The 17,244-nt window shown below is 44.6% G+C and overlaps 1 protein-coding gene across 1 annotated transcript in view; it reads left to right on the forward strand.

The window, feature by feature from the left end:
• The first annotated feature begins 10,615 nt into the window (after window positions 1–10,615).
• The window catches only part of TRPM8 (transient receptor potential cation channel subfamily M member 8), a 32,380-nt gene continuing 25,751 nt past the window's right edge, over window positions 10,616–17,244 (forward strand). Inside the window, exons 1-4 of the mRNA XM_058809489.1 lie at window positions 10,616–10,705; window positions 11,797–11,870; window positions 13,280–13,436; window positions 16,766–16,943. Of these exons, the coding sequence (XP_058665472.1) occupies window positions 10,616–10,705; window positions 11,797–11,870; window positions 13,280–13,436; window positions 16,766–16,943 (499 nt within the window). The remainder of the gene's footprint in view (window positions 10,706–11,796; window positions 11,871–13,279; window positions 13,437–16,765; window positions 16,944–17,244) is intronic.

Here is a 17,244-nt window from a genome sequence, read left to right on the forward strand (position 1 = left end):
CTTGGCCCTGCTTGGCCAAAGAGCCAAAACAACTCACAGCAGAACCCAATGGAACACTCACCTGTGGGTGAACAATCCCCAAACACATTGCACATGAGCACAGCACAGGAGAAGCAAATGAGAGAAGAATTGTTTTCCTTTTCTCTGAAGCTTCTCAGCTTCCCAGGAGAACAATCCTGGGTGAAGAGAGTTTTCCAGAGAATATGAATGCCACATTCAAGCACTAGAAAAGACTCTGGAGAGACTGTGGGATTTCTGTTCCTTGAGCTCTTGAGTCATGTGTAGTTTATTGTGACTTATTTGGACCTCTAGAGGTACCTTCCCACTTACTCTGAAAACTCTGATTTCTGCGGCTTAAAGGCATTTTACTCAAGGTATCTTTGGATATCTGATTAAGTGATGTTTTTTGGGGTGGGATAATCTACTGCCTGCTGCTGACACACACCATTATCCACACAGTGGTGTGAGATTGGAATGGATGTGCAAGGTTTGCATGTTACTCCCAGAGAATGGAGACTGAAATAGTCCCAAGCATATGTTAATTTTCACTGAATATCAGATGAATTTGACAGCGTGTTTTAGTCATATGGCTCTGTGGAAACAGATGTACTTCTTCACTGGAGGAGTTTCTGCAGATTAAATGAATATTTGAGAGCTTTTTCTTTGGTGTTACCACTTGTCTTTGTACGGTATGGCTTTGATTTCTGTATATGATCTCAGTGCATGCAAAATAGGCACAAGAAATTATGCATAAACTCTTAGAAAGATTATACAGTTTGGTTGAATTCTGAACTTTACAACAATGAGCAACAGCACTTATTACTAAGGATAATACTCTGAATCTTGCAACAATATTATCATGAGCCTTGAAAAATTAATCAACTCGGTATTTTCCTTAAATATTCTAGCCATATTCAAGTATACTTGATTATTGAAATGTGTCCTTCCTTTACAAGAACGTGGTTTTCATGAAGTTTTGATGCAAATGTGAGAAGAATTTAATTTATTTATTGCTTTTAATTTGAAGGTTTTTTAAGTTCTGAAAGTTTTTGTTGCTGAGACTTTCCTATGATTGTCATCAATAGGAATATTCTGGATTAATGCACATTTTTATTTTGATCCTGGCTAAATTCTAAGAAATCCATGGGGCTGTAGCTAAGATGTGAACTCACACTGGTGGAAGTGAGTCTCCAGTTGACTGCTGTGTTGATTAGAGCCTCCTTATTGCTTTTTCTTTGGGTTTGGGGTGCTTTTTTAGCTCATCTCAAGCATTCATCTCCTCTCCTCACCTCTCCTAATTTTTAAAGCTTGATGAAGACTTTCTCAGAACATTTCCATCAAATAAAGTGCATAAAAGCCCGAGGTGCACAATTTCTAGTCACTCAACACTGATAAGCTGAAAATTACATAATTCTTTCTGGTGGATTTATTTTTTTTTTCTTATTTTTAGGGCTTTTACAGAAAGAATCTGCCAGTGTTCTGTTCCTACCTATTAATATTTCACACCAAAATGCACTTTCAGAGCTTTCTGGGCTGACATGCACATCGGAATGATTTCATTGTTCTTCAAATGCAAAGCACTCTCACACTGAAAGGAAATACAAGTGTCTGCATTTAGGGATGTAAATTGTGAAAAAGGGTTTTAAATGCTTGTGGACAGCAGGATGGATGATGAGGGAGGGCAGGACCACAGCTCTCTGCTTTGTTGTATCCCCATTTTCAGCGTTCCACAGCATTAGGTCTTTGCAGGGTCACATTTAAATTTTCCAGGAGACTTTTGTCTTTCAGCTAGACTAGTTTGACACTCAGACTAGTCAGAAGTGCTTCTGATAGATTTAAATTCCATTAAAAATCCCCTTTTGAACAGTTCCAGCATCACTAATTGCCAAAATATTGCCATTTTGCACCAGCTTGTGTTCTCTTTTCTCTTTGGTGTGTCCTTTAGTGTGTCATTTCAGGCTTGATGGAATGTTCTGCTACATCCTTAGGTAAGTGGCTAAAAATTGCTTTCAGTAATTAATATTACATTAAAAATCCCTGTGAATTGAGCAGCCAGATGGAAATATGCCATTCCACAGTATCTGCCATTCAAAATGAGCAAGAGTCACTGGAGCTGGGATCTTCTGTGACATTTGGTTTGTGCCCAGCAGTGCACCTGCCTTCCCAAATGCAGAAGAAAGGATGAACCAGAAAGTGTTGCTTGCACACAGAACTTGAGCAGCTGTCACCACAGAAAAGTGCTCTTTAGGCTTTTCCAGGATTTTTAAAGACCCAAACCTCAAAGAAGTTGTGATGTCTGTGCTTGTTGTAGTTGAGACAATACAAAACAACACACGCCATTTTCAGAAAGCTTCAAACCCCTCTTTTATCTTAGTAGGCATCCTTTTTATGCATTCTTATAAAGCTCATAAGTTTATACTTTACTCATTGGTTAGAAGAGACAAAGTAGTCATTGGAATAGGCAGTTGCAGGTTTCTCTTATTTATTCTCTTATTTATCCTTCTTTCTTTCTTGGTTTCTATGTCAGTGACCTTGGTAGGAAATTCTTTCAGGGGTAAACATGGATCCCCTTCTCAAACATGGATCTCCTTATCAAACATGGATCCTCTTTTCAAACATGGATCCTCTTCTCAAGCTTCTCCCTGGCTCACAGAAGTCGCTGTAAAACCTCTTCCACATGTGCTTTTGTTGCCAGATTTGTGTGTAACAGGAGTTATCCCACCTCTGCTGTGGGTAGGACTCCAGTCTGGTTTGAGGAGTTTCATTGACCTTTCTTGCACTGAAGATTTTCTGTGGCTCCTCATTTTACTGTGCCTCCATATAACCCAAAATAAGGACAAGAAATTGCCTGTATTAATATGGCAGCTAATTCCCTGGCAGATAATTATGGCAGATAATTCTCTGCATTTCTCCTCAGGTTTGTTGTGCTCATGCTCGTTATGTTTCAGATGCTTCTGAGGATGAGGAGTGCTCAAATGTTGTCTTACAGTTCCCATTTAGGCTATGAATCCAAAATCCCAACATGAAGGGAGTAAGGAGCCACACACCAGCTCATATCCCAGTTCAAGGTGGGCTTCTGCAGCTTGGATAAAAAGGGGAGAAGTGGATTTTTGTGCAAGCAATAAAGGGGTGCAGAAGGCAGGTCATGCACAGCAAATGAAATTCTGTGTGCAGCTGCATCAGTGCCAGTTTCTTGCTCAGAAACAGGAACAGTGTTAACAGCTTGCAGCCAGAGCAAGAGAAATCCAGAGGGATTTTGGGGATAGAAATGTTCTTTGTGAATCTCCATGTAAAGCTTTGTTTGAGCTGCTGTAATTAGTAAGTGCCCTGGCTGTTCTACGACAGTGTTTGACATTTTGTTCTCTCTGGCAGTCCATGGGGAGAGCTGAGATGAGGGAATGGTCGTGATTAGCACTCCACAGAGTAAGTATTAGGGGTTTTTTGCCTTTTTGATCCATCATACTTTTAACCATTGGATTCTGTGGAGCCTAAGCTTTGAAATCCCACACACAAACCTCCAGTCAGACACTGCCTTGCAGCAGTGGGATAATAATCACAGAATCCCACAATGGTGTGGGTTGGAAGGGACCTCAAAGCCCATCTTCTTCCCCCCTCTGCCATGGGCATGGCCACCTTCCACTATCCCAGGTTGTTACAAGGTGTGCCCAAAGCTTAGCCAAAACCCCCTTGCTCCTAAAAAGGCATTTCATGTGCAGTAATGGTGATCTCAGTGCTGTCAGCCAATGATAGAGTGATAGGACAAGGGGAAGTGGTTTTAAAATGAGAGAAGAGAGATTTAGATGAGGTGATAGCAAGAAATTGTTCCCTGTGAGGGTGGGCAGGCCCTGGCACAGGGTGCCCAGAGCAGCTGTGGCTGCCCCTGGATCCCTGGCAGTGCCCAAGGCCAGGCTGGATGGGGCTTGGAGCAACCTGGGACAGTGGGAGGTGTCCCTGCCCATGGCTGGGATGGGATGGGATGGGCTCTTAGGTCCCTTTCAACCCAAACCATTCTGAGATTCTCTGATGTCACTTGATTTCACAGGTACATTGTCAATTCTGCTCTCACCCACAAAAAGCCCCTCTCAAGCTTTCACAGGTTCTGGGAGAGAAAGTGATTTCCTGCCAGCCACAGAATTAAATCCCATTGTAGCTATTTTTGTGCACAGTGGGGGCTGCAGGGCTCAAATCCCCGTAGCTCTTCAGGCACCATTTTCCTTAAAGCTGCTCTCTGGCTTTATACTTCATTTTACACAATCAGAAGGCTCATTCAGATGCAGAAGAAGTTTTTTCTTCCCAGTATCTTCACTGCTCTCAATACAATGGAAAATATTTTTGTATCTATGTGAATTCCCACTTCTTAGTAATACAAGTGCTTGCTGCATTTTGATTCCTGCATAGAGGACAAGGACTCTGATCCTGAGGATGTAAAGCTTTTGCCTGTTCACCAGAAAGACACAGAGCTCTTTGGCCAGGATCCATAACAACACCTTTTCTTTTGGTTGTTCACAAATAGCTCTGTCTGATCCAAACCCAGAGTCACATAACTTCTGTAAATTGGGAGAGACAGGAGTGCTATGCAGTTTGGCAAATTCTCACTGAAATCTCTGCTGGAGTCAGCCCTGATTTTGCTGGAATACAGTAAATATTAACATTTTCCTGTAGATTTGGAATAGCTGTATGTGTATTCTCAAAGCAAGAGTGCAGGAATGCTGGAAAGTGTGAATTATTGCCCATGGAGGTGCTCTTGTCTTTGGGAAATATTGATTACTCTAAAAACTTTCAGGGAGCATTTTTTACTTATGTTTGGGTTACCGAATTTCTTACTTGAGAAAAGTAAAGTGGCCCCAAAAAACTGTCTCTTTTCCAGGTTGGTTCTACCTAAGAGGACCAGGCAGAAGTGTTTGCTCCTCAACTGTGCATTAACATTTTTAAAGGAATATCTGAGCTCTCCATTTATGTACAGAGTAGTTATTTTTCTTGAGAGTAGCCAGCCAGGCAGGTTTCACAGGGCAGTGATTAAGGGACTCTCTGCAGGTATGAACCACAGATTTGTGTTCAGTACTTCAGGGATGTTGCTGCATGACCATGGTGCTGCTGTCCATGAAAACTCTGCTTTAGGGAAACAAGATGCCAGAAAATGAACAGGAGCTATTTAGCTCCTCCTCAGGTTTACCTTCAAGTCCTTGAAATCTGTTTTCTTTATGTTCTTTAGAAGCAGTGGATCACGGGATGTGTTCTGTCTTTCTCCACGCACATGTTTTAAGGAGCTGTTAGATGCTGTCGTGTGGGGTGAAGGCCCTAAGGGATAGTTCATGAAAATGCAGATGTGCACATGCCAAGGTAATGTGAGATTTAAGACAAATAAACCTACCTTCCATCACAGAAGGAAAGATGACTCTGAAACTTAAAATCCTGAAGTGATTTAAGTTTGAAGGGACTCTCAAAACTCAAATTTTCCACCCCATTCTATGGGCAGAGACCCTTCCACTAGACCAGGTTGCTCCAAGCCCCATCCAGCCTGGCCTAAACTGGTCCAAACTGGGTGATAGAAAGGCAGTAGAAGGTTCTCCAGCAGCAAATGGGGCAGCACTGCTTCCTGCAAGGAAGGCGGCCTGGGAGCAATCCATCTCTCCATGGAGCCACTGAATATCACAGCTATAGAAATTGCTTTTACATGAGTGAAAAGCTTTAAGTCAAAGGCAGGAGAAGACCAGATTACTCCATGCCAAGTGTCAAACAAAAAATTAAGGAACTGAGTCTGATTTTTATTGAGTAAAAACACTACTAAAATCCTCTATTGCACTCAACAGTGCTTCAACAACCTTGTAGTAAATTAGATTAATAGGTGTTGATTTTACAGCTGCTTCATTATCATCTGCTACATTAAAATCTAATTATTTATTCCCACAAGCGTTTCCTTCTACTCCTGGCTTTTTACTGGTGCAAAGGAGCTGCGGTGCTATCTGTTCCTGCAGCCCCTGGGCAGCAGCAGGTGGGACAGCAAACATCTCTGTCACAAATTACCTGAGCAGCCATCCCTGCTCCCTACTGCAATTAAGCCTTCATTAGGAGCTGGTGAATAACTCTGCTGCTCCTGGCCACTGATCCCTCCCTCCCTTAAAAGGCAGGCATGACACAGATAAAGGTGGGGCTTTGCCCGCCCGAGTATTTCAGAGCATCCTCTCGGAGTCATGATTGCAGAAGGAGTCCTGGGGCACGTTCTGGACACTGTGGTAAGTCTGTGCTGCTGGTTAAGCGTGGGTTTTTCTCTCCTTAAGTGAATATACTTTGGATTTGCTGAAGTTGTGTGAGAGGGTGCAGCTGAAGTTCGACGCGTCCTCTGCTCTAACCTGGAGAGGTTTCATGTAAAGCCAATTTTGGGAATTGTTAATGCAAATAGTAGATTCGGGTATCTAGGAGCTTCCTGAGAATGGAACTGGTCTTGCTTTTTTAAATTACAGGCAAGTTTCTAAAAGCCTCTTAATTTCTCTCTTTAGAACTAGATATTTTTTGTCTTTTTTTTCTCTTTTTTAACATCACCTCAGGCTGAAGATTTCCTTGGATATGCTCCTTGAATCACCGTGGAAGTTACAGTCTTACACTTTAGAGGATTATTTTGGAGTTTATTCAATGCTTATTATTCTCAATATATGTTGTTTTAAGAAAGTTACACTTCAATGCTTTGAGTATCTTATATATTTAATTTAATGGGTTGGAAATGTGTTAGCAAAAGAATAGTTTGCCTGTTCCGTGGACTGCAGCTGTGTCGCATATTTAAAAATATGTATAATTGCTGTGTTACTCCAACACTCACAGAGTTAATGAGCGTTGCTCACTGGTATCAGCTAAACACTGTGCTATCAATGAGGCTTTTCAGAATTTAAAATTAAATACCAGGTTTTCAGGGGGGCTCTTTGCACTCTCGCTAACTTTCTTCAGTTTCTTTGTTCGTTCTTATAAATTATTTACGAAAGCAGCAAGGCAAACTTGAAATCCTGTAGTGTTTGGAATTAATAATTTAATGCTCTTGTTCCCTTTTAATCTCCTCACTGTGCAGTTATGTCCATAGTCACTTTTCTGGTGTTAAATTTTATAAAGCAAATCAACAATGAAAGTAAAGCTGTCAATAAATAAGTTGCGTAGATCCAGACTTAAATGTTATTTCCCTCCGTGGAGCTTTTATCTTGAATTACAGCTTTAAAACCATCTTTACACTGAACATTAATCATATGAAATATTAAGAATGGCTTTCTGGGTTATTGGGAAATACATCTCCCAGTGCAGAATTGCCTGTGTCCTTAAACCAAGTTGCAGTTTCATGGAGTTTCTTGATGCCTGTGGCTGTCAAGGTGTTTTTTCATGTCTCTGTGATGTGTGCCAGCCCTGAGCCCCTCTGTATTTTGTGTACAACTTCCCCCTTTTCCTTATTATCCTATTTGACAAGCCTGCCCTGTCAGAGATAACAGTTTTGGAGTAAACATTCCCACGTTATCGATCACTCTTGCTGACCAGCTTTGGGTCCCTTATTCTCTGCCAGTTCGGGTTTTCCTCCTTGGTCACTTTGGGATCACAGATGAAGAGATCACACAACAAAGGGGTTCAGAGTAAAGGGGGTGGTAGCTGTTAAAAACGGGACCACACTCCTGGTGCTAAAAGTGATTTCAACATTTATAATGATAAAAAGAAAAGGCCTAAAGCAAGGGGACCCACGGGCTGAGCAGGAGTGCTCCCGTTGAGGATGGCACTGGGGCTTCTTCAGCAGCCCCCATGTTCCTGGTGGAGAGGTACAAATTCAGTGGGTCCGAAGCCCCTTTTTATCTTGTTTTTTGTCCCTTGGGATTGGTTTCTTTTTGGATCCTTCATTTGCATGAAGGTTTTAGGCCTTGATTGGCCCATGACAGTTCTGTCCAGGCTGGCTCATGGTGCACTTTACTGAGGTGTGTTATGGTACGTTGAGTACTGGATTTCTTATAACTACCCTTTTAACCCCTTTTACAATATAATAACTAACAGTACATGCTTAACAATTATCAACTGTTTTCCAACAGTTTCTAACCTATTTTTAACAGTAGTTATTGTTCCTCTGGGCTGAGGATCCCAAATGGCTGTGGTGGGGCTCTGTGGAAGGTGATGCCCTCCACTGGTTCTGGTGCCTGCCAACACTTTCAGGGATTCAATTTATCCCAAAATCCACCTGAGCCTGCCCTGGCCCAGCCTGAGGCTGTTCCCTGTGCTGCTGTCCCTGTTCCCTGGAGCACAGCACGACCTCCCGGCTGTCCCCTCCTGTCAGGAGGTGTGCAGAGCCACAAGGGCCCCCTGAGCCTCCTTTGCTCCAGGCTGAGCCCCTTCCCAGCTCCCTCAGCCCCTCCTGGGGCTCCATTCCCTGCCCTGGCCATTCTCCAGTGTCCCCTCAGGGTCCCTCTGGCTGTGAGTGCCCAGAACTGGCCCCAGCCCTGGAGGGGCCTCAGCAGGGCCAGCCTGGGGACAATCCCTGCCCTGGGGGTGTCACACCACGGCTGGCACAGCCTGGGGGCCATGACCTCGTGGCCAGCCCTGTCCCCAGCACTGCCAGGGCCTTTTCCAGCCCTGTCCCCAGCACTGCCAGGGCCTTTTCCAGCCCTGTCCCCAGCACCGCCAGGGCCTTTTCCAGCCCTGTCCCCAACACCACCAGGGCCTTTTCCAGCCCTGTTGCCAACACCACCAGGGCCTTTTCCAGCTTCCCAGCTGCTCCTCCCTGAGCCTGCAGTGTCCCATGGCTCACAAGGAGCTGGCCCTTGGCCTTGCTGACCCTGGGCCCATGGATCCCTCTGCAGAGCCTCCTGCCCCCCAGCAGATCCACATCCCACCAACTCTGTGTCTGCAGCTGCCTGAGGGTGCTCTCCATCCCCTCAGCCACATCCCTGGTAAAGATAAAAGTATTAAACAGAGCTGGGCCCAGTACTGAGCCCTGGGGAGCCCCACTGGTGACTGGCCACCAGCTGGATATAATTTTGTTCCCTTCTTTCTGGGCCCAGCCTTCCAGCCATTCACTTTCCAGCCTTTTTTTCCTTTTCTTGGGTTGAAATCATTCCTGTTCTGTGCAGGAGCTAGGAAGGAGGAGGAGGAGGGCTTTTTTCTGTGCTCTTCCATCACTTATTAGTGACAGAGTGGCACAGATCCCTGGGCATGCTGCAGAATTTGGGGGAAGCAGCTGAGGGCTTCTGCCATGCACAGTGAACAACATCCAAATTGTGTTTGGATCCTTTTTTGTGTTTGGATTCTTGATTCATATTTGGATCTTCAATTTGTGCTTGGATCCTTGTTTGGTGCTTGGATCCTTGTTTGGTGCTTGGATCCTCAATTTGTGTTTGGATCCTCAATTTGTGTTTGGATTCTCTATTTGTGTCTGGATCTTTTTTTGTGTTTGGATCCTTGGTTCATGTTTGGATCCTTTTTTGTGTTGGATCCTTGCTTGGTGTTTGGATCATGCTCCCCCTCAACACGAAATGTTTTTCAAAGGATTTTAAAAATAACCATAACACACAAATATTTGTGTCTTTGTGGAAAGTTGCTGTTTCTTACTGCTTTGGGGGCTTGCTCACAGCACATCCCATCAATTCTGTTTACTGAAGCTGCAGCTTCCCACTGCCCATGCCATTCCTCCTGTGTGGAGTGCCCCAAGGAAACGTTCACACTTGCTGGTTCCTGGCCCTCAGGAGCTCTGTATTTACAGGGTGATGCTTCAGTGATGCTGTGCCTGGGAGGGGTGCTTTGTGTGCCATGCAGTGGCAATGTTAGCCCAGGGGCAAACCCAGAGCACACAGGCAGGAGAGAAAACAATGATGGAAGCACAAGTAGGCTCTGGGCTCCCCATGTTCACTGGCTGACAGCTTTTCTTTCAGGAAAAGGCCTTTGCCAATATTATTCACAGAGTGGCATGAAGGGAATTAAAATATTTATATTAGAATAAATATTATTTTGTTCTGTGCTTTGCTGCAAGTGCAGTGATGCTCCTTCAAAGACAGTGACTTCAACACAGAGATCTGCTTCGGAGGGCAATTGAAATGTGTTTGCTTCTATAAGTCACTCCCTAAATTTTGGATCCAATATCCTTTAAATCTACTTGCTCTTTGGTTTGCACATTGACTGTCCTTGTTCCAGGAGTGGGATCAATGGTGGGTGCTGCTTCTCTAAGCTCCCCTGCTGGGCCAACTGCTTTAACACTGCAGGTTTTCCTCTGTGCCTGAAGCACTTCTTTAATAGCCCCTTTAATTTGCAAATACATTGGATTAAGGACTGTTCATGTATATAAGCCCGAGCTTTCTCATCAGAGACAAAAGAGTTAAAATATGGGAATGAACTGAATGAGATGGCTCTTAAGGTATGTTCCTTTCTCAAAGGATGTTGACTTTGGGGAGGGGAAAGATAAAAGAAAGACTCTTTGTGGTATGGAATAATAGAAAATATATTTTCTGAATTTTTATTTCACACTTTATGAATAATCTCCTTCCTAATTCTTTTTGCTGGATTCAAACAACCTCTTCCTTGCCTTGCTAGGGCACAAAGTGCCCTTGCTGTTGTCTGGTTGTTCTCCATCTCCCCCTCTACTGTGCTTTTCCAGGCTTCCGTGGGCAGCATGAGGCACCGAAGGAATGGCAATTTTGAGAGCTCCAGGCTCCTCTATTCCAGCATGTCTCGCAGCATAGACGTGGCTTGCAGCGATGCTGTGAGTACCTGGTACACTCTGCTGTCTTGGGAGGGGCCACAGTGGTGAATTCGCTCAGGTCAGGGCAGGATGTGATGGATTTGTCACTTTCCCCTTTGTGGGACACTTTCCTAACCAGTGACCCTCAAGCAGCAGCTGGCACGGTGAAACCCTGAGGGTGTATTGCCTTCCTTTTGAGCCCTGTAGCTCTTCATTGTGCTTTCTCCATCACTTCTGGTTTTAAACCGTGTCCCACGTGGCAGCAAGAGACAAATTTGTCTGTGTAAAGAACGAGCTTGATGGCCAAGGCAGCCAACATATGGTTCTGTTAAACATCCTTTCATGCCTGAAAGATTGCTGACTCCAGCAACTGTGTGGCAGATTCCCTGCTCCTGATGGGTTTGCAGAACGCCCTAATATGGCCAATGCTTAGGACTTCAGCAAGTGCTTCCCTCTCCTTTTATTTTTTTGGTCTTGCACTGCTGTGACTTTTACTGGTTGAATGCGTTCCCTTCCATTTTCCTTTCCTTGGATATAATGCTTGTAATGTTTTCTTCTGCTTGGAATAACTTTTTCTACCTGCTGTTTAACCACAAGTGTTGTGTCAAACTAAACAAAAGTGTTGTGTCGAACAACTGAACTATGGCTGCCTGTCTTCCCTTTGTGTCCCAGGTGAAATCTTGCCCTGCAAATCTAACTATACTTAAAAGCAAACAAAAAACCCCCAACACTTCATGAGCAAGTGAGAATTTCTCTTTGCTTTCTTAGCTCGCAGAGGCAGATGAGGGACGAATTTGAGTTTCAAGGTTAATAGCAGAGTTAATGGTTAAACAAGCTGCAGAGACTTCACATTTCACTGAGCTCCCATAAAGGAGGACTTGAAGTTGTTCTGGACTCCTGCTGGGGTCTGTGTGTTGAATTAAAACAGCCCCTACCCTAAAGAACTTTCCAGTGTTCTCTTTTTCATCTTTATTTTTTCTTTTTACCATTGGGAAGAATGTTTGCCATAGTGTTTTAAGCAGTATCTTTGTGTTCACACTGACTGTGATATTACTGAGGTCTCTTCTGTTTTGTGAGTTATCAGAAATAAACTTCTAAAAATTATCTTCCAGGATTTGGCCAACTTCATCCAAGAAAACTTTAAGAAGAGAGAATGTGTCTTTTTTACAAAGGACACCAAGTCCATGTAAGGAGATATTTTTCTCTTGTTTTTCAAGAATGGTGGGCTGGTGCATGAGGGGATTTCTGTCTGCAAAGGATGGGAGAAAAGTTTTGGGTTTTTTTTGTTCAGAGCCTGGATCTAGCGGTGCAATCTCACCTCATTCCCCTTGTTTGGGTCACTCCACAAGTAACTTGATGCAAAACTAGGGATCTCATCTTCCAGCAGCTCTGTCACAGGGTTTAATATCAAATTCCCTATTTGAAGCATAAATGGGGCAATGGGATGCTTGAAGGATGCAGCTCTGGTATTGGTGTATGAAAAGGTGTATGCATCAGATGTTTGCATAATTTAAATTTTCCTTTTAAACCCAAATCACAAATTTTGTGCACAAACCACGAAGTTTTGCTCAGGCTGATGTTCTCTTAAGACAGGGCATTAAACTGGCTCCATTGTCAGGCACAGGTACCAGTGCAGTGCTGGTTTGAGGACCATAATGCTGCTTTGTGGTTTTGGGGTGGTTTTTAGTCTCAGGAGAAAAGTGATCAAACAAATACAGCTGCAGAAATGCTGATATTGAGCTCTGAGGGCTCTCTGACACCATTCTTCTCTGAAGCTGGGAGGGAAATTAGTCTCATTTCAGAAACTCTCACTCAGGGTCCTCCTCTGCCACCAAAAATGGGATGTCTGGCAAGGCACCAACAATGGATGGAGGAGCTGGTGCTCATCAGCTTCTCTTCCTAAAAGCTCTCTGGGAGAGGATTGCAGGACTTGCTGGGTTATTTTTGTCTAGATATTTTTAAGGTAAGCTGGTATCATTTGCAAGGTACAGCAGAGTAAAAGAAACCTTTCTAAAGGAGACAAGCAATGCCCCCTGCTCCATGTCCTGTGTGGAAGCAGGAATGTGGGCTGTGGAGAGGACCTTTAAAACCAAGTCAGCCCAGCACCACCACTAAAGCATGTCCTCAAGTGCCACATCCATGTAATTTTGGAATACTTCTAGGGATGGTGGATGCACCACCACCCTGGGTAGCCTGTACCAATGCCTGACACCCCTTTCCATACAATTTTTTTTCCTAATATCCAATCTGAACCTCCCCAGGCACAACCTGAGGCCTTTTTCACCTGTCCTGTCACTTGTCACCTGGGAGAGGAGATGCAGGGAACTCATCCTGTGTGGTTAAGGGCAAAAAAAGGGAAGAAACCCCTCAGCACAGCCTGGTTCCTGAGCTGTGTCCCTCTTCCCAGTGCTGGGCAGAAGCAGGTTTGGGGAAGGAAGTAGCATCAGGTGTTGCTCTGCTTTGTCAGGTGCTAAATCCCAGTATAGTCCCACGCACAACTGGTTCTGTAGCTCCACCTGCTGCTTTCCTTGCTGGCAGAGCTCACTTTCCTGTGCTCAGGGTTTCCTCAGGGATGCCTATTCCCTCTTCTTTCAGGGGTAACTTATGTAAATGTGGATACCCTGAAAATCAGCACATAGAAGGCACCCAGGTTAACACGACTGAGAAATGGAATTACAAGAAGCACACCAAGGAGCTGCCTACTGATGCCTTTGGGGACATCCAGTTTGAAAACTTGGGAAAAAGAGGAAAGGTAAGTGGAAATATTAAGGATATTCATGAGGGCCCTGTGGAAGCTCCTCAAAAGCAAGGAAGGTGAAATGGATTTTATTCTGATGGCAGGAGAGAAGCTACAAAGGGCACAAGCTTGTTTTTCAAGCCCTGAAAATAGGTAACAAAGGATAATTCCTTCTGTGTTACTTGTTAGTTAGGCTGGTCATGGGAGTGAAAAGAGATTTTCTCTTTCCAGGCATGGCAGGAGAATGGGTGAATGATAGTGAATGTATATAAAATAATCCCTAAATTATTTTATATCCTCATAGACCAGCTCGCTCAGGTCTATAAACAATTGCATCTTGAATATTTCCCATGGTGGAGAGTTCTGGAGGGATGTAAGATGTCTGTGGAACTTCAAAAGTTTTATTCCATTTGTTGGGTTTTTTTCCCCTTGTGTCTTTGCTCTGAGCATGGACAGTGGAGGTGTGGGAAGAAGAAAATAGCTGCTGTTGCTGTTTTTGGTGGTTTATACTGGTGCTTGTGAGGAGTCACATGTGGCTGAGCTCATCTGCTGCCTCTAAATGGCTGATATTTAACACCAGTGCAGGTTGCTTGGGACAATCAAAATAATGAGGAAAATCAGAGCCTGCTATGTAAATGAATTTAGTTTGTTTTATGCAAAGTAGCAGAAATAAGAGGCACTTGAGTGGGCAATGAGACTGCAAGTTTCAAATCAGGCTTTAACAGATCCACGTACTTCACATATTTTTTGATGTGCACGTTTTAGCTTTGTCCTGCTTAGTTGTAAGCTGCTGTGTGACTGTACTGGAACAAAAAGTGCTTTGCTCTCTTGCAATATTTCAGACTTCTCAAAGGTTAAATGTTCTTTCCTCAGAGTGTGTCTTCCCCACTTCCAACTCTGGGGATCAGTTCATGGGGCCTCACTTGTTTCATGCGGACTCTCAAGGCCACTGTGCATATTTCAGAGCATTCTTTGTTCAAACACTGCACATAGGTCTCCTTGTCCATCCCATTGGAATGTTGGCTGGAATCACATCGTAATTCCCTGTTCTTATCCCCTGCACAGCAAGGCACCTACTGCTCCTGAAGACTGCCAAGTATTTTCTGTGGATGCACAGCAGAGATGACATAAATCTCAGGGTGACCTGAGAATTGCTGTCAGTTACCAGTGAGGGATGGGAAGTTTTATACCCTGCACTATGCTTTTTAGGACACACGAGTCCCGAAAAGTTCTGAGCAGAAATGAGATGTGAACAAACCCATAAAGAGGTTTGAGGACAAGTTGGGAGAGCTGGGGGTGCTCACCTGGAGAAGAGAAGGCTCCAGGAAGAGCTCAGAGTCCCTAAAGGGGCTCCAGGAGAGCTGGAGAGGGACTGGGGACAAGGCATGGAGGGACAGGACACAGGGAATGGCTCCCACTGCCAGAGGGCAGGGATGGATGGGAGATTGGGAAGAAATTCCTCACTGTGAAGGTGCTGAGGCCCTGGCACAAGTTGTCCAGAGGGGCTGTGGCTGCCCCTGGATCCCTGGCAGTGCCCAAGGCCAGGTTGGATGGGGCTTGGAGCACCCTGGGATGATGGAAGGTGCTCATAGCAAGGATGAGACTAAAGCATCTTTAAGCTCCCTTCCAGCCCAAACCACTCTGGGATTCTATAAAATCCCACCCTCTGTAAGTCCAGCTTTTGAGCTCTTCGTTTCTGCCGTGCTGCTCAGACCCTCTAACACCCACGAGCATCTCAGTCGCTGCATTTACCGTTCTGGGAGCCCAGAGCCCAGAAAGGCTTCCCGAATGCCATCCCTGGCCTGGGAGCAGCATCCAGCGGCACCACGAGATGGCATCCTTGCACTCCGCAAGGAGAGAGGGGCTGAGCACTGCAGTTCACCGCCTGCACTGGAGCTGACACTTTGCTATGGGCAGGGTATTTTTCCGGGTAGCACCCCCCTCTCCTATAAGGGTTCCCCTCCAACAAAACACTCAAAGCTTCATGAGACTGAGGCTTCTTAGGGCAGAAGCTGTGGGAGCCCTCAGCTCTCCTGTGTAGCTGCTGGAGCCTGCTCGGCATCCTCCGTGATGCCCTGAATGCTTTAACTCCTTCTGGGAACCTGTCTTGGAGCACATGAACATTTTTATTCAAGTTCAGTGTCTCTTAGGTGGAGACATTTCCTTCTCAAAGTAATCCTTTCATTTGGCTCTCCTGCAAGTACTGGGCAATCCATATTAAATCCTCTATGGTTCAGGTCCACCTTTTCATCTCCTGATTTGGCTTGTGCAGCCATGAATGTCTTCCAAAAGTGATGAAAAAGTGAAGGGGCTTTAAATAGCAAAGCATGACAAGGCCAGAGAAGCTTTTAAATAAATGGAGACATGTTAAGTCTACCTGAAGCTAAATTTTGTCTCTTAGGTGCTTTTTGGCATCTTTGTAGAGTGTTCAAGCTTTACTACAAATTTGATGTATTTGTTTTGCCTTGTACTTGAAGCACTGGAGTGGGTAAGTGTTGTGATAGGGACACCTCTCACATGGAGCCTGGAATTTATTTGAATAGTGTAATCAAAATACAACTGTCATTATGATTATTAGTTCACTTTCAACAATGCTGCCTCTGATTCATAATCCAAGCTTTAAATAGCACCACTGGAGTTAGTTGCTGTAGGGGTGGTGTGTTCATCCTTGCAGAGCTCCTCTGAAGCCCAAGGTCATTGCTTATTGTGTTTGCTGGGAAATGCCCCAGTGAAGGCAGGAATTATGCATCTGACTCCATGTTCTCAGAAAACTAATTTGTTATTTTATAATACTATATTATATTAAAGAATGCTATACTATACTAAAGAATACAGAAAGGACAATTATTGAATGCTAAAAAGATAACAATGAAAACTCCTGACTCTTTCCAGAGTCTGACACAGCTTGGCCCTGATTGGCCAAAGAGCCAAAACAACTCACAGCAGAATCCAATGGAACAATCACCTGTGGGTGAACAATCTCCAAACACATTCCACATGAGCACAGCACAGGAGAAGCAAATGAGATAAGAATTGTTTTTCTTTTCTCTGAGGCTCTTCAGCTTCCCAGGAGAAAAATCCTGGGTGAAGGGATTTTTTCTGAGAATGTGAATGCCACAACTGCTCTTGCCCTCTCTAGAGGAAGCTGGGTTGGGTGCCTGGTTGTCGGGGAAGGATAAAGGTGCTTCAGGGGAAGAACAAGGATTTCATCTTTACCTTTCCTTTCATCTCCTGGCTGCTGGAACAAGGCTGAGCTGCAGAGAAGAAAATGCAGTTGCTGGGTTGTTCCCAGCCACCTCTATTTATCTCCTGCTGTGTTTGTTCTCCTGTTTTCTCTCCCCAAGTACATCCGCCTGTCATGTGACACAGACTCTGAGACCCTCTACGACCTCATGACCCAGCACTGGAACCTGAAGACCCCCAACCTCGTCATCTCCGTCACTGGCGGCGCCAAGAACTTCGCGCTCAAGCCCCGCATGCGCAAGATCTTCAGCAGGCTGATCTACATCGCCCAGTCCAAGGGTGAGCACCTGCTGCTGGGCCTCTGCCACCTCACTGCTGCACTGCAGGGCTGCAGGGACAGCAGCTGCAAGGGTCTGGGGGGGAGCAGAGTGCTCATCTGTCTGCTGCCAAATGTTGATGTTGATCTAGTACTGATATCCAACTGTGACGGACAAAGACTCTCTAGCAGTTTAAAGCTAGAAAGTGTGTGTTTATTGTGGGATAGCTGCCAAGTACACACTGCAATATACAGGTGATTACAGAGTCCTTTTATCTATACAAGTATTGAATATCCAAAATACAAATGTATATTCATAACTTT

Source organism: Ammospiza caudacuta, chromosome 8 (genome assembly GCF_027887145.1).
Source record: "Ammospiza caudacuta isolate bAmmCau1 chromosome 8, bAmmCau1.pri, whole genome shotgun sequence".
Classification (NCBI taxonomy): Eukaryota; Metazoa; Chordata; class Aves; order Passeriformes; family Passerellidae; genus Ammospiza; species Ammospiza caudacuta.